This window comes from Pimephales promelas, chromosome 12, assembly GCF_988280905.1.
Source record: "Pimephales promelas chromosome 12, fPimPro1.hap1.1, whole genome shotgun sequence".
In the NCBI taxonomy this organism is placed as follows: Eukaryota; Metazoa; Chordata; class Actinopteri; order Cypriniformes; family Leuciscidae; genus Pimephales; species Pimephales promelas.
In genome coordinates this window covers 16,099,681-16,124,768 of record NC_142780.1, presented here as the reverse complement: position 1 = coordinate 16,124,768, position 25,088 = coordinate 16,099,681, and the positions used below count along the sequence as shown (strand labels likewise).

Below are 25,088 nucleotides of genomic sequence, written 5' to 3'. Positions count from 1 at the left end.
TATATATATATATATATATATATATATATATATATATATATATATATATATATATTTATATTAGTGTACACACTATTCATTTTGGGTTGGTAAGATTTTTTTAAGTGTTTAAATTCTTACAATGACTAATTTCTCTTTTAGTATATTTTAAAATGTAATTTATTCCTGAATTTTCAGCAGCCATTAACTGTCAAATGATCATTTAGAAATCATTCTTTTCTGATTTGCTGCACAAAACATTTCTTATTATTATCAAAGTTGAAACCTGGTGTGTGTGTGTGTGTGTGTGTGTGTGTGTGTGTGTGTGTGTGTGTGTGTGTGTGTGTGTGTGTGTGTGTGTGTGTGTGTGTGTGTGTGTGTGTGTTTGGGAAACGCACACCGAATTATTATTTTTTGATCAATTAAAGTGGGTTCTTAAAACTGAATGTTTAAAAATTATAATGAATGAGGGACTGTACAAAAAGAAGTATTGTACAGTTGTTTTTACTTGAAATATATTTTCAACTACCCGAATACTATGTAATGCAGCATTATGTAAATATTACATTTGTCTATTTTAGACAACAGGAAAATACTTTTCATCAAAATCAAATTGAGTATTTTATTCAAAGAGAACTTTCATTTCATGATGTTTTGCTGATCCCTTCATGTAATGGCACCTGTCTTTTTATGGTTTCTTCAACACAAATTCTAGACATGGGGGTTAAGAGCTGCTGTTTACACTCACTACAAAAATGACTTCACTGTGTGTTTCCCCAACATCCCTCATGAGTCTATTAGCTAAAATACACATTAAGTAATGGACAATCAGGCTGCGTCACTTTGTTTAAAGGGACACTTCACCCATTTGCATTAAGCTTTGTATCTTTAGAAACCCAGTCATATTTCTGAATGGTCATGGTTTATTCCCTTATTTTCCCCTGAGATGTGAGAAATAAGTATTTAAGTGTATTACTTCCTGCTTATTATGACGTAAAAATCGTCATTTTGCATCATAATGAGCAGGAAGTCACATTTCTTTAAAAAGTGTAAAAACTACAAGCATGAGCTCATTATTATTCAAGAGGTGTGAGACCCCACAGGCCTATTAGAGATCAGTGGGTGGGACTTCACTTGCAGATACTGAATCAATATATTAGCCATCTTGTTTGGAAGCTAAGCTAACAAGCGCTGTGGAGATAGGAAGTATGACAATGACGGAAGAAACTAAGCATGATATGGAAGAAGAGGATTTTGTAATTCTGCTGCTCAAATCTGATGTTCGTGGCTATCTTTACGAGCCACAGTATAGTAAAGAACAGCTGAGGCTGATAGAGGAACAGGAGGCGGCTGCCTGTCGGTTGAGAAGCCCGGATTGGCTAGAGCTGAGGCGGACTGCTGGTGCCCGTTCTCTCGCTGTGAACTACGGACACAGATAGAGTCCGTCTGCTACAGAGAATTTCAATGATGGCAATTTCTCCTGAACGAAATCTCTGAATCAGACGAGCACACGGACGTTTGTGTTGTGAAGTGAGCCATCCTAGTTTCGCCTGACTGAACATCCCGGTATCATGCAGTAATTCACCAAATAGAAATAAATACAAACGAGGAGTAATTCGCTAATGAGTTTGCCAATGTAATGTTAACAGGGTTTGTTGTTGTGGGAAGAAGGAGACGAGAACCGGCGAACATTTAAACATTTTAATAGTAAAATGGACAAATATAAAATGAAAGTATAGTAGCTCCTCATTGACGACTGCTGTAACGTTACACACAACAGAAAAAAAAAAACACATCATAAAATCAGGCCTGTTTCTCTCTCAATCTGCCATCGTCGCTCCTCATTTTTTGCTTTCGCTCCTCCGTGAGAGACATGAGACCGCCGCGCCTCACAGGTCTCTTTCATTATCAATCACGCCACCGGCCTTGCACCGTCCTCTTACGTCCCTCGCCCTCCATCTTCCTGCTCGCCACAGCCAACTAAAAAGAAATTTTGTGTGAAATGCATTTCAAACTCTGGTGACAGCTAACGTTAGCCTTGTAGACAGAAGAGTTTCTCCGTTTGTGCTGTTCTGGATTAGTGGGTGTGGCTTGTGGAGCTGTGCAATGTGGTGCATTGTGGGAGATGTTGTCATACAAATGCGCCTCTCGGATATTTTCTGTCTTTTCTCAGTCAAGAGGGCACCAAATTCAAAAAATTCTTTTACATTTCGACTACATATGATCCACTTTCAATGAAGATTAATGTTGAAATGGGTGAAATTCTCCTTTAATGCTGGTTTCTTTTGAGGCACAGCACCCTGTTTTGACAATGTAACAAAGCTTTTATTGCTTATACGGTTATTTTTTTTTGTAATCTGTACATGTTCTAACCTAGGGGGATGCAACCTCTCTGACCTTTTAACAAAGTGATGTTTTCTTTTGGTTTAATTGGAAAAGCTAGATATGCAGTCTGTAATGAATTAATATTTCATGCAATCGTCATAGCTGCTGTTTTAAGATAAGAAACAGCTGAAAAAGTGCATTGTCTCAGGACACAAAGCTGTATTGTTTTTTAGATGTTTAACCTCTTTCTTTCTATGCTAGATTATATCTCAGAAGCAGCCACCCGTGTCCATCCGCTGTTCAAATGCCGGACAGACTAGACACAAGGTAAATCAGGTATTTATCTCCCGTCGATACCCTCAGTCCTTCAATGACTTGAAAATCTGGTTGTTTAATAGTGTCAAGTACAATTCTCTTGATGGAGAGGTTGGGGATGTTGTCAGCACTTGTTTTAGGTTATGTAATTGTTAAGATGAGTACATCATGAGAAACATATTAGAAAGTGAACATATCACCTGGACTATGTAGTGTAGATAGATACACAAGTTTATGTTCTAAATTTTGAGGCCACGCAGGCAAATATTTTTTATATTTTGTTAAATTCTGACCATCTCATCCTGTTTATGTCCTGACAATTTTAAATCTTTCCACTTCATCTTGATTAAGATTGTTCTCTATGTGTTGTGAAGGCTTGCGTGAATAATGTGCCATGTGCCGGCCGAGCTCTGAGGAATGCTTTCTTATCCAATTGCCAGGATAACTGGAAAGCACATATTAAACTGGCAAGAATCATCAGGTAAGTTTCGTTGCAATGTTGTGTGTTTGCCAGTTAGCCTTAAGGCCCTTTCAAACCAAGCATCATGACTATAAAGTTTTAATAATCTAATTCTATAACAAAATAGGAGTCCACTCCACTCCACATCTACAGGTATAGAATAAATATATTGTTGGAATTACTTTCAATACAATTTTTTTCCAGCTGTTGATGGAAAAAAACATTGACAGCCAATCAGAATTCAGCTGACTTTAAAGAGCTTGAACATTTAAAGCAGCGGATGACATAACTGCATGCCGTTTATAATAAATATAACTTTCTCATCTTTTGGTGTGGGGGCGAGAATGTAGTTATCTTTATCTTCATAGTAACTTCAATGTAAGGAATATAGGTAAGTGTAGTATTATTATAAGCAGTTAAAATATGTAGTAAGATAGTGGGGACTGACTTAGGGCCCATTCTCACCTACCTTGTTTGGTCCGGACTTTCGGACTTTTCAGTTTGGTCCGAATCAAAATTACAGGTTTGAAACCCAACCCGGACCATGGTCCGGACCAAACAGATGAAATTTGGTCCAATGAAAAGAGGTACGGCCCGGATCAAACTGAACAAAGTTTTGGTTTGTTTCTAGTGTGAAAGCATTTCTGCATGGTTCGGAATTTTTGACCTTTTACATAAAGTTCCGGTGGTTCCCAAATAGTAATAGAATCAAAATAGAATCATTTTGGTTGTTGTTTTCTTGATATTGTAAGTAATGTTTATTTATTTTACCTGAAAATGTATCAACATTAAGTAAAACTGAAACATAATTTTACAAAAAAAGGACAGTGAGGACTTTGCCTCCTTATTTCAGAAGAACAATGGATTGTGTCACAAAAAGTTGGGTCCAAAAATCTGACGCCACACTGAAAATCTGAAATGTAAAACTAAACTTAATTTAAAGTTGCCCTCAAACCGTATTCACTTTATAGACCTTAATCCTGTAATTGTGGACAAATGTGGGCACAGAGCACTCAGGTGTAATGCTAATTTTTATTTATTATAAATGTTATATCACTGTCTTCGATAAAGTTTTGTCTATCCATTTATGGTGTGGTTTTTTATTTTTGGGGGTATTTTTGAATTTCTTTACTTCAAAAAGTACCATATATTCTATTTAAATTATGCTTATTTTAATGTTTTATTTTGTAAATTTTTTAACTACATTAAAATATCATTCCAATAAGTTCTTCGAGCTAAAACCTAAAGATGAAGTGACTCTGCTGTCACCTGGTGTGTTATTTTGGCTTATTTTAGAATATCATTTCTATGGGTGCCCATTTTTGACCCAAATACGAGATTAAGGAGTTTTTTTTTCACACACTTAACATTGTAGAATTGAGTCCAAAAAAAATGTGTGTGTTCAGGAGGCAAACTTAGGAAAAGTAGCCAAGTCTTGTACCGCTCAGATCGAGGGAAGTATTTTTTAAAAACAAGTCAAAACTATTTTGCCCACGTTTGTCCAGAATACAGTTTTAGGGTTAAATAAACAAAAGGATTGTAAACATATTATTGGATTAAGATTGGAGATTTATATCTGATTTACCACTGTTTTAAGTCACTAATTAAATTGGATTTACAGTATATCATTCATTAATGAAATATTACACGAATTCAATTTGAAACATACAATTGAGATACTGGTTGGAATTTACCAGTTTATTTACCAAGTCACATTAACAATAATTTTAACAATCCTTCTCCAATTCAAAATGAGCAAAAAGGGTGTAACTAGTTCATGAATCGTCGTCTTTCCTTTAAAAAAAAATCAGCAAAATATCACCCTATGGTATTGTTTAATGAAAGCATAAACATTTATATAATTGTTTTATTTTGGTTAATAAAATCATGGCTGTCATTTTCTGTAACACTTTCTTCTTTTTCCTGTTCTCATCTGGCATATTCTCAGGAGGACATGTACAGGTCAGGAGCTTGTGGAATGGCTGATGGATCGTTGTGAGTTTATCCAGAACAGGTCAATAGCTTCCAAAATCTGGAACATTCTTCTGGACTTGGGCATGTTGCTTTCAGGTACACAGACAAAATTAAAACAGATACTGTGAATGAACAGATTGTAGAGTTTGGATGATTTATTGATTTTATTATAAGGAATTAAATGGATTCTGAATCTGCAGCACATCCCGGCTCCCTCTGAGGTGCTTGACTAGAAAATAACGTTTACATAAGCTTTGTCTAGACTGATTCATGTCAGATGTTTGACCCTGTTGTGTCCAGTGGAGCAGAACGATGTATTTGAGGACTCCAGGTGTCTGTACCAGTTCACCTTTGAGGAATGTGAAGCCCAGAGCTGTGATTTCCGAAATCAGGTCAAGTGGCCGAGTGCAGTACACCTACTGCTAGAGCTGGTCCCATACGTGCAGCCTCGCAGTGGAACCCACAGGCGGTGAGCATACGGTTACACATTAAAGCTTAATGATAGTGTTTTTTCTTAGGTCAAAGGTCATTAAATCTTGTCCCTCATGATTGTACAGCTTAATTGTGTTTTTACTGATTACCTAAGCAGAGCTAAACGTATATAAAAGAGGCTTTTAATTACTATAGAAGTTGTGACCATTTACCCTTTGGGTTGTTTTTCTTGGCTTGGGATCCAAAAGGTTATTGTGATGGAGGCTTTCTCTCTCAGTGGATCTCAACTGAGGGTCTGGATTGAGCAAAATTCTGAATTTAAGAATTGGCTGCCTTTCAATTCATGAGTGTTTAAAGGGATTTGGAATTTGAATTGTATTGAAAGGAAGTGACATTTACTAAATTACAATGCATTCAAAGAAATTAGAGAGAAATTTCCCAGTAGCACTGGGAAATAAAGAGGCATCTTTCTGTCTGTCTGTCGGTCAATAAACTTTTAAAAACTTTTTTAGTTTGGTTGTTTTACTCTTTCAAATAAGGCTGTCAATCTAATAGAGTGCAACAGCGCCAGACCAATTTTTTAACAGTGTTTGTTTCGGAAGTATTTTTTTTTTATTCGTTTCTCCTTTAGGGATTAAACAAATACTTTTTTAAAAGCGTTTTAAGCCACGAACCAAGCCAATCAGCTAGGCGGTGAATCATAACATTAGAAACTGTGATTCTGAAGTAAAAAAAAAGTTTTGTGAAAATTGGACAAAAATACAAAGGTGTATATAAGGCTGTGTTCTTAAAGGAGTAGTTCACTTAAAAAAATAAATAAATAAAAATAAAAATAAAAACGTTTGCTGATAATATACTCACCCCCATGTCATCCAAGATGTCCATGTCATTCTTTCTTCAGTCGAAAAGAAATTAAGGTTTTTGATGAAAACATTCCAGGATTTTTCTCCATATAATGGACAAGGTCAAAAAGACGATTCCAGACGATGAATAAGGGTCTTATCAAGCGGAGTGATCGCTCATTTAAAAAAAAGAAAATAACAAAGTTTAAGTTTTATGAGCTCAAATGGTCGCCTTGCTCTGTTCTGTGATGCGCGTTCGTGACTCTCCTGTTCGAACTCGTTCATCAAAATGAACAAATAATTTTTTGAGCGAATGAAATGAACGAATTGACGTTCATTCACGAACATCATTCAACGAATGAAATGAACGAATTGACTCAGAAAAATATTTGTTCATTTTGTTCGAACAGGAGAGTCACACAGAAGAGCAAGGTGAGCATTTGAGCTTATAAAACGTAAACTTTGTTATTTATTTATTAAATGAGCGATCGTTTCGCTTGATAAGACCCTTATTCATCGTCTGGAATCGTTTAAAGCCCTTTGAACAGTTTGCACTGAAAGTGTCTTTTGGACCTTGAACCGTTTGGTTCCCATTGATGTCCATTATGTGGAGAAATTTATTTTCGACTGAAGAAAGAATGACATGGATATCTTGGATGACATGGGGGTGAGCATATTGAACATATTCAAATAAAAAAAAAGTAATGTAGGAATATAAAACTACTCAATTAAAATTGATTATATCTATAGAAACAACATTTTACGTTTATTGCAAAATACCCATATACATGCAAATATTTAGACGGAGCTAAGAGTTTCGACTCTGATTGCTAGACACTGTAAAACACGGTCATTTAAAAAGTATGTTGAAATAATGCGGACTAACAGCTTTAACATAAGCATCTACCATCGATTAACAACCTTGTAGCTCACAGTAGGGCTATCTAAAAAGGTTTCTAAGTTATCAATAAAAATACATTTTTCACTTCCGGAAGCTGACGTTTGTCTCAACAACAGACGTCGTTTAACCTTGTTAAAATGGACAGTTGTTGGGTTTATATGATTTTCTTTGAATTAATACGTCATCCCTGCTGCACTCTATGATGACACAATTTTCATTTTTGGATGAATTATCCCCATAAAAAATTACAATAGGCAATTGCGGTTTGACATAATCTGCAAACCATATTTTTAATAATAAAATCAATGACTTGTAATCTGGACAGGGCTTGTAGATGATTAAGGGCAAATGTGGCAGGGAAATGATTCAGTATCTTTCCATATCGTCAGCTGCAGTTCCAGCCTTCACCAGCAGATGTCTGTGTGACAGTGCTCATCCGAGTGCATGCCAGACAAATGATTTTGCTCCAGGCTCTGTCTCACTTTCAGATATGCAGACATACCCAACCTGTTCAGAGTGCTGCCTCAGTGCTTTTGACCTTTCACAGTCTGTCAAAGCACATCTCATCAGTTTACTGACATGTTTTGTTTGTGCATCTAAGGTTTATGATATCATATTCAGATTTTGTATATTTTATGTAGCCAATATTTTCTATAGGAAATATTGTCAGGGCAAGTTGAAGTCTGAAATACTGGTCTGACCATAAAAAGTCTTTACTTTTTAGCCTGGCTTGCATGCTTTACCTCTTATGAGCTGCAAATAATTTGTGCAGGGCCTCACTTAATCAGATCTATGACGTTTTAGCACTTTGGTACATAGTACGTAAGCAGGGGGTCAGTGGACGCAAATGGAAGTTGAGCTATAGGTCATGTATATGCATCATGTCCTGTCTGCTGGGAAAGTCAGTCAGGTTCTGCCCTAGTGGCTTTGTCGAGGCAGGATTTCCATCTTTGTTGAGATCAGACCTGTTTCGGTCCCTCTGTCTGCACCTCCATGTGACCCGAATAAAGGAGTAGTTCACTTTTATAAAAACTTTTGCTGATAATTTACTCACCCCCATGTCATCCAAGATATCCATGTCTTTCTTTCTTCAGCTGAAAATAAATTAAGGTTTTTGATGAAAACATTGAATAAGGATCTTATCAAGCGAAACTATCGCTCATTTAAAAAAAAAAAAAAAAGTTTAAGTTTTAAAAGCTCCAATGGTCGCCTTGTTGTGATGCGCGTTCGTGACTCTCCTGTTCGAACTCGTTTATCAAAATTAATGAATCTTTTTTCGTGTCATTTGGTTAATTCAACGAACGAAAAAAACGAATTGACTCGGAAAAAGATTTGTTCATTTTGATGCATCACAGAACAGAGCAAGGTGAGCATTTGAGTTTATTAAACATAAACTTTGTTATTTTTTTTTTTTAAATGAGCAATTGTTTCGCTTGATCGTTTAAAGCCCTTGGAACAGTTTGCACTGAAACTGTCTTTTGGACCTTGAACCGTTTGGTTCCCACTGAAGTCCATTATACGGAGAAAAATCCTGGAATGTTTTCATCAAAAACCTTAATTTCTTTTCGACTGAAGAAAGAATGACATGGACATCTTGGATGACATGGGGGTGAGTAAATTATCAGCAAATTTTTTTTAAAAGTGAACTACTCCTTTAAGCTTTCAAAATGCAAGATTTACCAAATGAATTGTATGCCATGTATTGTGATTTAATTGATTTTTTTAATGATTTTTTTTTGCTGAATAAAAATATACATTTCTTGAAAAAATAATCTTTTGCAAACATTCAAAAGTTTACTTTTTATGTTTTTTAACAAATCAAGTCACTCCACATAACAATTACAAACGTGAACTATCCATGCAATTTTTATATTCTGTAATAAATAATGATAAAACATTGCACAAAACTTTTTGACTATATGTCACCAAAAATGATTTTAATCAAGAAATCTTTTAAAATATGTTTATCATAAAAAAGTGTATTTGTCTCGCTTTATGTATAAATGGTACATGTATAAGTAATGCTATGTAATTGACCCATTAACATGGTATCATGTCCAAAAAAACAAACATGGTAAATTGATATTAAACTGTGTTTTATGCTATTCTGTAGCTGTAAAGAAGATGCAGCGAAACCATCTGATGCTTGTAACCCAGTTCTTCAAATGAAAGCATTGGAGCATCTCACCTCTACGGTAAGAAAATGTATTGCGTTATCTCATGAGCTTTTTTTCAAATCTTGCCTTTAGGAAATTTTAAGAGCAGTTTCTTGCCTTATCAAACATCCAGTGAACCTGTCTTTGTCTGTTTTTTTTTTAAACCACTCACTACTCAAAGGTTTAGTACAGAGCATTTTCACTTGACACCCTCTGACACCTGCGCTCTGTCTATTTGAAAGCCATAGCTCTGGTGTAATGACTGAATCAGTACATTGCTGTGTCCATGCGGCATGTGCTTAGCTTCCAGCTATCAAGGTAATGGCCTGTGCACCTGCAGTCACCTTGGCAACAGAAATATACGGCCACTTCCTGAGATCGTCGTTTGCATTTGACGCACTGTGGAACTGATGATGCTCACCTTTGTATTGCTGTGTTCAGCTGAACAGTTGAGATTCTCAGTTTGATGGCTTAATCAATTTACTGTAAAATACTGTATCATGTAGCTTGGGGTTGTGTTTAGGATTTAGTGCAAGACCTAATAATAAAACCAGCAAAAACATAATTTGCAGCAATGTTCACTGGATGCTTGCCAAGTTTAGGATGATCACTTGAGTACTTAAAGGGTTAGTTCACCCAAAAATGAAAATTAAGTCATTAATTACTCACCCCCATGCTGTACCAACCCCGTAAGACCTTCGTTCGTCTTCGGAACACAAATGAAGATATTTTTGATTAAATTTGAGAGCTGTATAACTACCACATTGGCTCCTAAGGGACTGCCTCTTGACGGCCCAAAAAGTCAATGAAGAAAATGTTTAAATATCCCAAGTGACTACCGTGGCTCAACTATATGTTTATCAAGCGACGCGAATACTTTTTGTGCGAAAAAACAAACAAAAATAACGAGTTTATTCGACTATTTCTTTTCTTCCTTGTAGGCCAGAACGAGACTTCCTTATAGATTTCCACGACGCATGCGCGAGAATTGCGATCTGAAGTAGTGAAGCTGGTGTGAGCAGATCGCAAATCTCGCCCATGCGTCGTGGAAATCTAAGGAAGTCTCGTTCTGGCCTACAAGGAAGAAAAGAAATAGTCGAATAAACTCGTTATTTTTGTTTGTTTTTTCGCACAAAAAGTATTCGCGTCGCTTGATAAACATATAGTTGAGCCACGGTAGTCACTTGGGATATTTAAACATTTTCTTCATTGACTTTTTGGGCCGTCAAGAGGCAGTCCCTTAGGAGCCAATGTGGTAGTTATACAGCTCTCAAATTTAATCAAAAATATCTTCATTTGTGTTCCGAAGACGAACGAAGGTCTTACGGGGTTGGTACAGCATGGGGGTGAGTAATTAATGACTTAATTTTCATTTTTGGGTGAACTAACCCTTTAAGTTTAAAAAAATAAAAATAAAAGAAATATATATTTATTCACCAATGTATTTGTTACCTGACCACCATGATCAATGCAATGTGCATCCCTAATTATAATGTTTTAAATCCATCCATCCATCCATCCATCCATCCATTTATGTTTATCTGTCCATCCATCTGTCTGTCCGTCCATACATCCATCCATCCATCCATCCATCCATTTATGTCTATCTATCCATCTGTCCATCCATCCATCTGTCTGTCTGTCCATCCATCCATCCATCCATCCATTTATGTCTATCTATCCATCTGTCCATCCATCCCCATCTGTCTGTCCGTCCATACATCCATCCATCCTTTTGTCTGTCTATCCATCCATCATCCATCTGTCCATCCATCTGTCTGTCCATCCATCCATCCATCCTTTTTTCTGTCTATCCATCCATCATCCATCCATCCATCCATCCTTTTGTCTGTCTATCCATCCATCATCCATCCATCCATCCATCCATCTATCCATACATCCTTTTGTTTGTCCATCCATCCATCCTTTTGTCTGTCTATCCATCCATCATCCATCCGTCTATACATCCATCCATCCATCCTTTGTCTGTCTATCCATAAATCAATCCGTCCATCCATCTATCCATCCATCGTCCATCCATCCATCCTATTGTCTGTCTATCCATCTGTCCATCCATCCATTTATGTCTATCTGTCCATCCATCCATCTGTCTGTCCGTCCATCCATCCATCCTTTTGTCTGTCTATCCATCCATCCGTCCATACATCCATCCTTTTGTCTGTCTATCCATCCATCATCCATCTGTCTATACATCCATCCATCCTTTTGTCTGTCTATCCATCCATCCATACATCTATCCATCCATCATCCATCCATCCATTTATGTCTATCTGTCAATCCATCCATCTGTCTGTCTGTCCGTCCATCCATCCATCTATCTGTCTGTCCGTCCATACATCCATCCATCTTTTTGTCTGTCTATCCATCCATCATCCATCCGTCCATTCATCCATCCATTTATGTCTATCTGTCAATCCATCCATCTGTCTGTCCGTCCATCCATCCATCCATCCATCTGTCTGTCCGTCCATCCATCCATCCATCTGTCTGTCCGTCCATACATCCATCCATCTTTTTGTCTGTCTATCCATCCATCATCCATCCGTCCATTCATCCATCCATTTATGTCTATCTGTCAATCCATCCATCTGTCTGTCCGTCCATACATCCATCCATCCTTTTGTCTGTCTATCCATCCATCATCCATCCATCCTTTTGTCTATCCATCCGTCCATACATCTATCCATCCATCATCCATCCATCCATTTATGTCTATCTGTCAATCCATCCATCTGTCTGTCTGTCCATCCATCCATCCATCCATCCATTCTTTTGTCTGTCTATCCATCTGTCCATCCATCCATTTATGTCTATCCATCCATCTGTCTGTCCGTCCATACATCCATCCTTTTGTCTGTCTATCCATCCATCATCCATCCGTCCATATATCCATCCATCCTTTTGTCTGTCTATCTATCAATCATCCATCCGTCCTTACATCTGTCCATCCATCCATCCGTCCATACATCTGTCCATCCATACATCTAACCATCCATTCCTATGTCTTCGTCTGTCTATCTGTTTGTCCATCCATCAGTTCATCAGTCAATTTATCCCTCCATCTATCCATCCATCCCTCCCTCCAAATAAATCATGGGTATAATAGCCAACTTATGAAAATTGGGGAAGACATCAATCATATTCCCACAGTAAATGACGCCAATAGTCATGTACAGAATTCATTTATTTAGGTTATTAGTGGAAACATTTACTTAGAGCAGATCATTTGTTGTTGGCCTGTATGGGGTCACAGTGGCATAGATCCCAGTCCAACCCCATTTACATTAGCCCTGAGTCTGTGCACTCAGATGGCCCCATAGGACATGTTGATTTAATGGGCCACTAAGCACAGTTAAATCTCTCCACTACACACCTGGTTTACTAATGCACAGAACTGCCATGGTCAGACAGCAGATGGGCTCCCCCCTCATAAGTGATTTTATTTCAGATGCTTTATGGATTGGATACATTTGTATTCATAGTGTGCCATGTGCCGTGGGATTTTAATGTAAAGTCCCTTCCTCAGTTTGCAGACAGATCAGAAATAGATCACTTGAAATTTGAGTCAAGTTTTTATAGATCCTCAAAGGAATAACGCAACAGTTGGGAAATCAAAGGCAGTCATGCTAAAAGAATAAGTAATGCAGTCTTCTTTTATAACCTTGCCAAAAAAAACCTTACAAGAGAGAAGTAAAACTTTTAAAGTTAAGTGCTGAACTTGTTGATTCGACGCTTCAAAGCGTTATGGATCTCTTCAAATCACAAACCCACAGAATAGCTTCTCAAGCAGCAGGTTGTGAACAATAAAATATGCTTTCATTAAATGGTTTCGAGCCCATTATGCCTGCATATTTGAAAGAACTAACTAAACCATGATCTTCTCTTTTAATAGGTGCAGAATGAACTGTGTGCAGCTTTGGCTCGCAAGGCACAGACTAAATCAAGTAAGGATTATTCTGTGTTACATGGCTTGATTGTGTTTTTTTTTCCCCAATAAACATGGACAATCAGTTTCCAGTGTTTTGCTTGTTTTTGAATATTAAGTTTAAAAAACAACAACAATGTATTGGCCTATATTCTTTGCTTCTTTAAAATAAAACTGAATAATATATAAAACACTACTTTAAATAACACTGTTCGAACTCAATACTAGTGGATAAAGTTTCAGAAAGAGACCGTTCTCATTGAGGCCTCATTTGAAAGTGGTGTTAATTGGGGAAAGGCAAAAAGAATACGGGCAAAATCTTCGTAACTGGTGTAGAAATAGACATAAATGGGTCAAACTAGTGGAAATAAACAGAGTAAACAACTCATCTATTCAGACAGCACCCCTTTTGGTCCAAATCGATGAACAGTTTTGTCAGCGAACTGGTTTTTAGTGACCACTGAGCTACAATTAAAGCTACAGTACAGTCACCTGTGCTATTTAGCAAGGATACATAAATGACTAATATTCATGAAAAAGTGGTAATGCTTCACTAGGTCCAGTTTGTTTATGAAAATGACCCATATAGGTTTTTTTATTCATATTTATTACTTCAAGTTAAACTAAACAGAAATTAGAAATGTTGCTTTGGCAGTTAGCTGAAATAAAATATGTTTAAGGGTTTTCTTAAATTGTTTAATTTTATTTAATGTTGATTTTGGATGGAAAAGTTTTTGTTTTTTTATAAATGTTTGTTTTTTTTAAAAAAATAGTTTGTTTTAAAAGATAATAACCTAACTTAACCCTAATGCACCAAACTTAACTCTAATGTTAAGTGTTATTATAGCATCTTACTATAAACATACCATAAAAAAATTTTTTCTTTCTTTTCTTTTCTTTCTTTTCTGTGTGTAAGGTTAATGATGTCTCACATGAACTGAAACATGAATCTATATTGCTAAAAAAAAGAAAGAAGCATAAACCCAGGCAGCACACGACACTGCACTGATTCTCAGCTGTAAATTTCTTGTTTTCCAGTGATGGAGGAGAGCAGTCCACAACATAATACTAACACGCAAGGACCATCTCCCAGTCCTGCTGTGCGCAAGGTAATGAGAAAACAGATTCCTTGGCAGCTGGCTTTACATTGACAGTGTGTGTATGTATTGGTGTGCATATGTTTTGCTGAGCTCACCAGCTGTCCTGCTTGCCCGGGGCTGTCCATACATCCCCTGATTGAGCACTGCCTTCCCGCAGCTCAGTCATCAGTAGAAAGCCCTTGAACTGGCAGAAAGAGAAAGAGCCTGTGATTGGTAATAGATGGATACTCTATACTGTGTGTCAGGACAGAGCCTTGTGCTTGTCTGTGAGGCTCTCATCTGTTCCAGCACGGTGTAATAGCTGATGGTTCACTGCAGCACATCTGACGAAACTGTGATCAAGACAACACAATAGCAGTGCTTCACAAGGACAAACAGTGCTGTACAGATTGTAACATATACATCATATTATCAGAGTGAACTGTTGGCTCGCAAATGATTTTGCTTCGACTGGTTTGCCTTAAGCGGCAGTCTGAACATAGAACCAAAATAGTTTATCGTACAAAAGTAAACAAAATGTCTTTAAAATCAAACACTGAGATTTATTAGTATAACCATGAACTGCTTACCAATATTATTTGAAGCCCATAAACTATATATTGGCTGATATTAGATCTAAGTTTTAAGACGAGAACAACAACAAATGCACAGTCTACAGTAGATCTCTACGTGTTTCAAAATACACCCAACATTATGTACACTGGAAAAGTTTTAGAAATTTTCATCTGGGCAGCAGTAGTACTCTGTATGTGTGTGCGTGTGTGTGTGTGTTTGTTTTATTTTATTCATTTATATAATATTCATATCCAATTGGACTCAGCTGATTATATATATATATATATATATACACTCACCGGCCACTTTATTAGGTACCCCATGCTAGTAACGGGTTGGACCCCCTTTTGCCTTCAGAACTGCCTCAATTCTTCGTGGCATAGATTCAACAAGGTGCTGGAAGCATTCCTCAGGGAGTTTGGTCCATATTGACATGATGGCATCACACAGTTGCCGCAGATTTGTCGGCTGCACATCCATGATGCGAATCTCCCGTTCCACCACATCCCAAAGATGCTCTATTGGATTGAGATCTGGTGACTGTGGAGGCCATTTGAGTACAGCGAACTCATTGTCATGTTCAAGAAACCAGTCTGAGATGATTCCAGCTTTATGACATGGTGCAATATCCTGCTGAAAGTAGCCATCAGAAGTTGGGTACATTGTGGTCATAAAGGGATGGACATGGTGAGCAACAATACTCAGGTAGGCTGTGGCGTTGCAACGATGCTCAATTGGTATCAAGGGGCCCAAAGAGTGCCAAGAAAATATTCCCCACACCATGACACCACCACCACCAGCCTGAACCGTTGATACAAGGCAGGATGGATCCATGCTTTCCTGTTGTAGACGCCAAATTCTGACCCTACCATCCGAATGTCGCAGCAGAAATCGAGACTCATCAGACCAGGCAACGTTTTTCCAATCTTCTATTGTCCAATTTCGATGAGCTTGTGCAAATTGTAGCCTCAGTTTCCTGTTCTTAGCTGAAAGGAGTGGCACCCGGTGTGGTCTTCTGCTGCTGTAGCCCATCTGCCTCAAAGTTCGACGTACTGTGCGTTCAGAGATGCTCTTCTGCCCACCTTGGTTGTAACGGGTGGTTATTTGAGTCACTGTTGCCCTTCTATCAGCTCGAACCAGTCTGGCCATTCTCCTCTGACCTCTGGCATCAACAAGGCATTTCCGCCCACAGAACTGCGGCTCACTGGATGTTTTTTCTTTTTCGGACCATTCTCTGTAAACCCTAGAGATGGTTGTGCGTGAAAATCCCAGTAGATTAGCAGTTTCTGAAATACTCAGACCAGCCCTTCTGGCACCAACAATCATGCCACGTTCAAAGTCACTCAAATCACCTTTCTTCCCCATACTGATGCTCGGTTGGAACTGCAGGAGATTGTCTCGACCATGTCTACATGCCTAAATGCACTGAGTTGCCGCCATGTGATTTGCTGCTTAGAAATTAAGTGTTAACGAGCAGTTGGACAGGTGTACCTAATAAAGTGGCCGGTGAGTGTATATATATATATATATATATATATATATAAAATGTTTTTGCCCCCATTTTTCAAGAGCTGAACTCTGTGTACGCAAAAGGCCTATTTCTCAAATATTGTCCACCAATCTGTCTAAATCTGTGTTATGCCTTTTTCAGATTACACGGTTTTAGCCCGATTTTGGCACGATCTGTTTGACGTAGGGTGTCGTGGGGATTCGTAAACGACAACGGGCGTCGAGACACGAGAATCGATCGTATCATCTCGTATAGTGTGTCATAGTAGGCGACAACCTACGTCGCGTCTGCGATGCTTCACGACAAAAAGACTAGCATGTTTAATTTTTTTAACGGTCGTCCACCACGGTTCCGTCACATGTATAAGGTTGACCAATAGGAGCACAAGCTTTTCCGTATACAACTTTCAAAAAAGACCAAACGAAAGAGAGACGGTGGTGCTAACGTTAAAACTAGAAGTAAAAATATATAAGAAAACTATATTTTACCTCAAGTTCTCTTTGGAGGATTGACAGCCCATACTGTCCTCTTCGAGCAGGGTTCTCAAGTCTCACGCAATGGGCGTGAGACACGCGCAATTCAACCAGTTCACACACTCACACGCCACACTGTGTATTTCTCACGCTGAAAAGGCAATGCCGAGCAATCCAGGAAGTCACTCGCTACGAGTTTCCCTTCTCGATGACATCATTGAGAAGGGAATATCAAACCAGACAGTTTCTGGTCTCATTGACTTCCATAGTATATATTTTTTTTCCTACTATGGAAGTCAATGAGACCAGAAACTGTCTAGTTACTGATATTCTTCTAAATATCAGAAAATCGGCTGAATACATTCGAAAATGGTAAAACCCAACTGTTTAACTCTGGGGGGTTGGTAAAATGAGCCTATTTCCAAAAACGTGGAGTATCCCTTAAACATTCTGATTAATAAGGCTAAATGCAGATGAAAAAAGGTCCTGTCAACAAACTTGTTTATTTGAATTGAAAGAGTACCTGTATGACAGATACAAATAGTATTTGCTGCATTCTTGTTTTCTGCAGTTGTTTTGGCAAAAGCATTAATCTATTTTGCTGTTCACTTTTTTGTTTTTGTTTTTACTGTTGTTAAAATAACCTCATCATCAGCATAGCGAAAGCAAAGATATTGGATTGCTCGTTATAGCTCGTTTGGCTCTAGTCTAGATAAAAATGAGAGGATATAGCGCTGAAAGATCATTACCATAAACAGCCCTGATCACTTGTGTGAACCACTCCATTGTTTTGGCGTGCTTCTCAAATGAAACTGTAGAAACTGTATAATGGTGTCAACGTTGTCCTTATGTCTCGTGGTCCAGTTAGAACCAAGCCTTGTTTATACCCTTGATTTCAAATATAAGGCCATTTCTAACTATGCACGATTATGTGATTAGGAGCGCTCAGCTTTGTTTTAGACACTATCAGACCATGCTACAATATTTTGGTTCAGTTGAGAACTGCTGGTAGTCTTGAATTGGAGTGTAAGCTTTTGTTTTCGTAATATATTATAGATATGAAGTGGTTTTCAGTCTTGTATTTATAATGAAAAAAGAAAACGGTCAATTAGCCTGATCATGTTTGAAAGCTCCCATGGACATTAGTTTTGTTATGTTTGGATTGGATATGTTATCTTAATTGCTTATCATTGGGCCTTTTTCTGGTAATTCACTCTTATCAGGTTTATGCTATTAGTATAGTTCAATCCAACTGCCCATTGTTTTCTATATTCTTCCCTGCACTGAAGTGCTGAAGAATGTCAGGGACGCAGCTTGTGTTGAATTTGTCTAGCATGAGGTTTGATTCCATATATAGCCAGCTGAGTTGATATGGAAATAGTTGAGTGTGTTCAGGACAAATTCCTCTCTCCTTCCCTTACATCAGAGAATGAGGTCACAGGTTTCTCCTCTGGACATGTGGCATTTGCCATTGTTTCTAAATGGAGAGGTAAATTTACACCGGATACATCGTCAAATACAATCTAAAAATTTAGATAATTAATTTGTAACTTTATAGATTATTCCTGATCTATTGTATTTGGTCGATCAGTGGTTTATTCTGCCATTTTGAAGGGAACTGACTTTGACCTTATGCGCCAGAGAAACAAGTGTGCAGCCGTCTTTAGAATTGTGTATTTGAACTTCCGTTGCCGTTGAAGAACTATCGCATCGCTGTTGAAGAGGTATTTGCTGGTGGAGTAGATTTACTTATTGTAGAGTTAACAAAATAAAGTTATCATGAGCGTTGTAATGTTTGAAGTGGATGTCATAACAAATGTCAGTAGACCGGGATGATTTTAAAAGCGTTTTTATATACGATTTTAAAACGATCTTAACTTCATGCTGTGGAAATACAAACTGGAAGCTAAAAGGGGGCGGGGCTACATAAGTTCTATATATCCACTAAAATCACAGTAAAATTAATTGTAAAAAAAAGTTAAATGAGATGCGAGAAATGGGACCGTTATTTGTTTGCTATTTTTTTCCCAATTTTCTTCAATGAAGTTAATTATTAAGTGTGACTAAAAGGGATAGTTCACTCAAAAAGGAAAATTGTGATCATTTACTCACCTACAAGTTGTTCCAAATCTGTATTAATTATTATTTTTTTTTAGTTTTTTGTTTTCCATACTATGGAAGTCAATGCTTGTTAATGTCATCAACTGTTTTGTTACCCACATTTTTTATATATTGTTTTGTGTTTAACACAATAAATAAATTCATACAGGTTTTGAGCAATTTGAGGTTGAGTAAATGATGACAGAATTTTAATTTTTGAGTGAACTAACCACATTATGTGGGTCAGTGACATACCATTTGTGACTGATCACAGAAAGGGACACAAGTCAGTTCTGGGTCATTTTGAGTTATTCACGGATTCTGAAAGTGTAGTCTCCAAGCTTTCCGACGATGTGTAATGAAATCTGTTAATATCTGGATACGTTGTGGCCGTTTAAAGGTAGGCACTCAAAAAAGCTCAAAGATGAGAAAACGGCCTCTAAAGATTGTGGAGTTTTCACCTCTCTCTCCTGCTGGGAGTGACATTAGGGCTCATTTACATCTCATTTAGATAAGACATACCCCCTGTAAAGCTGTAAAGCACAGGGGGGAGCAACAAGGTCAGGAAAATGTGCCATCAAAGAAAAAAAAAGTTTGCAAACAGGTAAGAGGTAATATATAAATTAATGTCTCTTAGCATCTACCGATAAAACTGTATAAGCAACTCGTATGTACACTAAATAAAAGATAAGATCTAGAGCAGGGGTCTCCAACCTTTTTTCACTTGAGAGCTACTTTTTAAAAATGAAAGTGTCCGAGAGCTACTCATGTAATACAATACTTAAATCTCTTAAATAATGTCTTATAACTCTCATATTAATAGCTATCCAAACTGTTTTAGACCTAAAAGAGTTTTTGTAGGACTATATATGTCACCCTTAAATGACAGATATAAATTTTTTTTTGAAAATTGAACTTTGCATATTATACTGTAATTACAGTCAATTATTAAATCAATTATAAAATCAACTATAGTTGATTTTATAGTGCATTTTCTATGGATCTAATATTTTTTCAAAAACATATTAAAAAGGCAATTAATAATACAAAGACTTTTTGCAAAATAAAGTAAAAAAATGACTGGGTGATACAACAGTCCTGATATCATAATGTCATTCAAATTCCTGAAAAGAAACACCTTGAAAAGATAATAATTTTTAATTACTATTTCTTAAAAATGAACAAATGACAAAACTATTGCACTGTTAATTTTTTGATAACTTGTCAAAAAACAAAATTAAAAACAATGTCATGTAGTGCAAAAAAAAAAACAAAGTCATATGGTTCAACCAACGAGGAGAAAAGGAAAAGGAAATTATGTCATAAAGAGGAGCTAGACCCTTATGATTGTGCATCAAGATCAGGAAGTTTCTACAAATATCTGACCTTTTTATGAAAAGGTCAAGATTACGGTAGTTCAAGCTCTAAAATGTCACGTTTGTTGACCCTGCCTTTATTCACGTGATGTATTCAAGGAAAATATGTTATTACTTTTTTGACATTTTTAGTCATTACATCGAAACTTTTGCTGAAAATTGTGTAAATGTTTTCATAAAATCATATGAAACCAGCAAGAATACACATTTCTAAGAACTTGTACCTGCTATTTAAACTAGATTTTGAAAAGATTTTCTTTACTGCAGACACTCTTATTTGTCATAGATGCATATAATATTTGCAAGATGCCAAGTTGCTAGCACATGACCTTATGAATCACTTGAACTTAGATGATATACAAACAGTGCACATGATCGGTAACCCATCAGTAACCTGCCCTAGACCTCATGCTGGCCTTTCTCCCATTTTCTGGAGATTGTGATACTTCCTATTCAGGATTGGAGGGACTGCCAGATGTTTCCTGGTCACCCCCACCCTGGCTATGTGCGTAAGACAGAGAGAGAGAGAGAGAGAGAGAGAGAGAGAGAGAAGTCAGGTTCACTCTCCCCCTCAGGCAACACTGTCTCAGAGTCTTCACGTTTGAGAGCTTTCCTCTTGACCGGTTGTGTGCTTCTGGAGCTCACTAAACCCTCAGGACTAGCGTGACCATCTTCAGTCTCACCTGAGTAAAGAGACAGCTGGAGGAGACAGTGGGACTGATTGTCAAACTGTGTTGCAGTCTCATGGCGTGGGACTGTGGCCTGAGGTATGTGTTTTCTGTGTCCCCTGCACTGCAGCAGGGCCCCGGGGCTGGTACACGCGATAAAGAGGATATCAGCCGATTGGAGATGGTCCAGAGACTGGCCAAAGACGGATGCCGGCTTCTACACAGCCCGCTCAGAGCCACCGAAAGGCCCGCTGAGGTGAGATGCAAACTAACGTTCATGCATCAATCAGTCCACACACTGTTATTAGTATTATTATTAGGGTCTGTTTTCAACTTTGGGCTCTTTTGGAAACTTCAGTAATACGGCTAGTATTTTAAATACAAAGTAAATGCAATTAAATTATTTTTATGCTTTTAATTTGAAAAAAATTACATCCTTGTTAAAATTACTTTATTAGTAGCGAAATTGTAGTTCCTGAAATAAAATCATGTAATATTAAAATGTTTTCTGTTTATTTCACTCTTTGTTTAGACTATTCTGTTTTTCTTTTTATGTAATGATTCCAATTTTTTAAATGGATTTTCATATTTTATCATCGAGCGTCTGGGTGACGGACGTGGGTAAAACAATTAAATCTATAAAAAAAAAAAAAAATTATAAATCTATATATATAGTAAATAATCATTGTATTTCGAATTTTTCGAAAACATTCGAATGGCATTTATAGTCAATGTCATGCATATTTAGTTTTTTGGTAGCACTTGACAATTTGTTGTTTTGTTGTGTGTGTGTATTTGTTCAGAAAAGGTATTCTTTTATATTATAACAACTATTTTGTTGTGGTTTGTGAAGCAGCACCCTTATATGTTGATTGATATCATTATTTGAAAGAAAAGTCATTGTTTGATGTCACTTTTTATCATTGAATCTGTTTTCAAATCTAAAGCTGGTTCAGGAGAGACTTTCTAAAACCAAAAAGGGCACCAATCTCATGCTAGTCTCTGATTGGTTGATCCCACAATAGTCCCAGTTGCCTCTTCCTGATGGCGGGCGGCCACTCACAATGACAGGAAGAGTTGATGTGAGCCCCATAAAGGTTGCTGGCAACCAATCACTTCTCCTGCTCTGGGTGTCATGCCGTTCTTTCTGGGAGAGATATTTATTTGACCTTTTTGAGACAAAAGTAGAATTGTCCTTAATTTGACCTATTACCATGATAAGGAACTTAAATATTGATTTAAGACAAACCACTTGTAATGTGTTGTCTTAATCAAAAGCTATTTTGATCCAAATCCTTTTTGAGAATTTGAGGCTGGGCTCAGAAGTTTTGTGTTGTTAGCAAGTAGTTAGGGTTAATAGTGGGAGTTTAACCGTTTTTGAATCCATTCAGACGATTTTCTGATATTTAGAAGAATGTCAGTAACCAGACAGTTTCTGGTCTCATTGACTTCCATAGTATTTTTCCTACTATGGAAGTCAATGAGACCAGAAACTGTCTGGTTACTGACATTCTTCTAAATATCAGAAAATCGTCTGAATGGATTTGAAAACGGTAAAACTGTTTAACTCTGGGGGAGTGGTAAAATGAGCCTATTTCCAAAAAAAAAAAAAAAAAAAAAAAGTGGAGTATTCCTTTAAGGGGATATGAAATGAAATCTGCCAATGAAATCTGCGATGGAGTCCAGACCTTCTGCCGTCAGTCTGAAGGTCTGGCTATGCAAGACTTTTTATGGTATAGGCCCCAGGTAATACAGAGAAAGAGTAAACATTGTTCATTTATTGTACTTTTACTACCGACATTGATTGTAACAATACGAAGAGGGTTGACAATTGGCAAACTTTTGAAAGAGAGTCTTACGGGGTTGGAATTACATTAAGTAAGTGAGTAATTACTGACAAAACGTTCAATTTCGGGTGAACTATCCCTTTAAATACATAGGCTATTAATTCTGATTTTTTATAATAAAGCTATCTTTTGTTGTTTTGATGACAACATTAATGACAGACACATATGGCTGCTGTCACTTTTAGAGCTAATGGACGGATTCATTACGGGTTTCATTACACTGGCTGTCACACTGTTACATGCGCAAATCTTATTTAAGACTTAAACGACTTTGTTTACGAGTATACGAACCAAGACCGTAATTTTGACCCAATTTTGCACGTTTTTTGCCATTAAAGCAATGAAAAGTAACTTTTGTATGCACACAGAAAAACCATCTCTCACAGAGCATGCGATTACTGTAGTTTAAAATTGCTTGAATGTTTAAACTCATAAGACTTAAAAAGACATGGAAATTATAGACCATTTCACAAGATGTAAACAACACTGGTCCAGAAGCACTTCCTGTTTCAGTTTTTTAACACTACATAAAAGCTGGGATAAAATAGAACCAACAGAACATTTAAAACTGAATCAAAAATTTAAACAAACATCTTTAAGATGTTTTCTTTACATGTGAAATAAAGAAAACGGTTACAAACTGAAACAGGAAGTGCTTCTGGGCCAGTGTTGTTTACATCTTTTGAAATGGTCTATAAACTATAGTTACGATGCACTGCTGACCCGATTGTGCAAGTGACATTCCGTCATGTCCCGACTACTAAATGCGAGAGTGTAATATCGCCACCTGCAGCGCTTGTGCAACCCATTTTGAGAGACGAGAGAGAGAAGACGCATGCGCCATACGTCATTGCGTCACTATATCATTGATATAGAGAGCATCACAGTCCCGCCCACAGCTCGAGAGAGCGCTGGTGCCGTAAGTAAATTTCCCATTCATTTCTCCCATTGACATTTTGTAAAATCCATATCTAAAGAGTATTAGAGCATGTCTGAGGATAATCAGCTACGGCTGAACTCATAAGCATACAACACATCATTTCGAGTGAAAAAACGAAGAGAAAATCCAAAAAAAGTCGAGGGTACAAGCCTGTGTACATATTTTCATTTCCGAGCAAAGGAACTACTCCTCCCATAAACCACCGCTCCTCACTGAAGTCGTCTGAAAACCACCGTGAAAGAGCCTTTTGAGCGACTTCCAAATCTGACGACGGGCACGTGAACTTTTTCCTCCTGTGAATTTTATATAGTGAATGTACAGGGAAACCCCTTTTCCTCGATTTACTGAAGCAAACGCATTTGCAGCTCAACATGCAAAAACATTGAGTATCTGGCTCGCTCATTAGTTAAGCTGTGGCAAATGCACATCCAATGGCGCGCGGGCGTCTCAGAAATGCGACCAATGAACTTAGCCCTACGTTATCAGGCGATCTTCAGTCTTCACGTACCTTCGCGGGGTTTCAGACACGTGACACGACTTCCAACAATCAGATGCATCACTGTTGGATTGTGGGATTGTTTAGGATTGTGGGTAATGAAGTACTTATCCAATACATCGCGAATAAAAGGCATTTATCTTAAAACAAGGTTAGTGCCCCATGAACTTTTGGCGTTTATATGAGCATATACAATCGCTTAGTACAGCCGTAGCTGGTTTTAAGTCTACCATTTATGGTTACGTTTTTATGGCTTATATCTCAAATGTCAATGTAGAAATTGTATTGAATTTTTACTTCCGGCACCGGCTGTGGGCGGGACTGTGATGCTCTATTGCGATTACACTTTTTTTTTATCATGTAAAAATGTATACCGGTGTTATCGTAGATGGTATGATATGGCACACCCCTACGCAAAATGCATCATTCTGCATAATTTTGACAGTGAAAACCACAGATTGTACTTCCGCATTTTTGTATCACCGCTCGCAGATATTCAGATCGACAACTTACTCCCGCTAAACTCTTTGAATTCTTTTTGCGGGGAACATCACAATTTGACACCATTATGACTAAAAGTTTGCTAAGAGGTATTTTCTACTAAAGCAAGGCTGAATTTGACTCGGTAAGCGTATCCATGGCAGTCTGGTGAGAGTCCCTTGTACTGCAACATGCCCAGTTCCAATTCTAATA

At 37.4% G+C, this 25,088-nt stretch overlaps 1 protein-coding gene across 2 annotated transcripts in view; it reads left to right on the top strand.

The window, feature by feature from the left end:
- Positions 1-25,088, top strand: part of rapgef5b (Rap guanine nucleotide exchange factor (GEF) 5b) — a 65,428-nt gene that overhangs the window by 705 nt on the left and 39,635 nt on the right. The window contains exons 2-9 of one of the 2 annotated variants that reach the window (XM_039674867.2): positions 2,566-2,640; positions 2,994-3,100; positions 5,028-5,149; positions 5,354-5,522; positions 9,342-9,423; positions 13,298-13,349; positions 14,369-14,439; positions 21,243-21,368. In XM_039674867.2, the coding sequence (XP_039530801.2) occupies positions 2,566-2,640; positions 2,994-3,100; positions 5,028-5,149; positions 5,354-5,522; positions 9,342-9,423; positions 13,298-13,349; positions 14,369-14,439; positions 21,243-21,368 (804 nt within the window). The remainder of the gene's footprint in view (positions 1-2,565; positions 2,641-2,993; positions 3,101-5,027; positions 5,150-5,353; positions 5,523-9,341; positions 9,424-13,297; positions 13,350-14,368; positions 14,440-21,242; positions 21,369-25,088) is intronic. The other variant, XM_039674868.2, reaches the window with a different exon arrangement.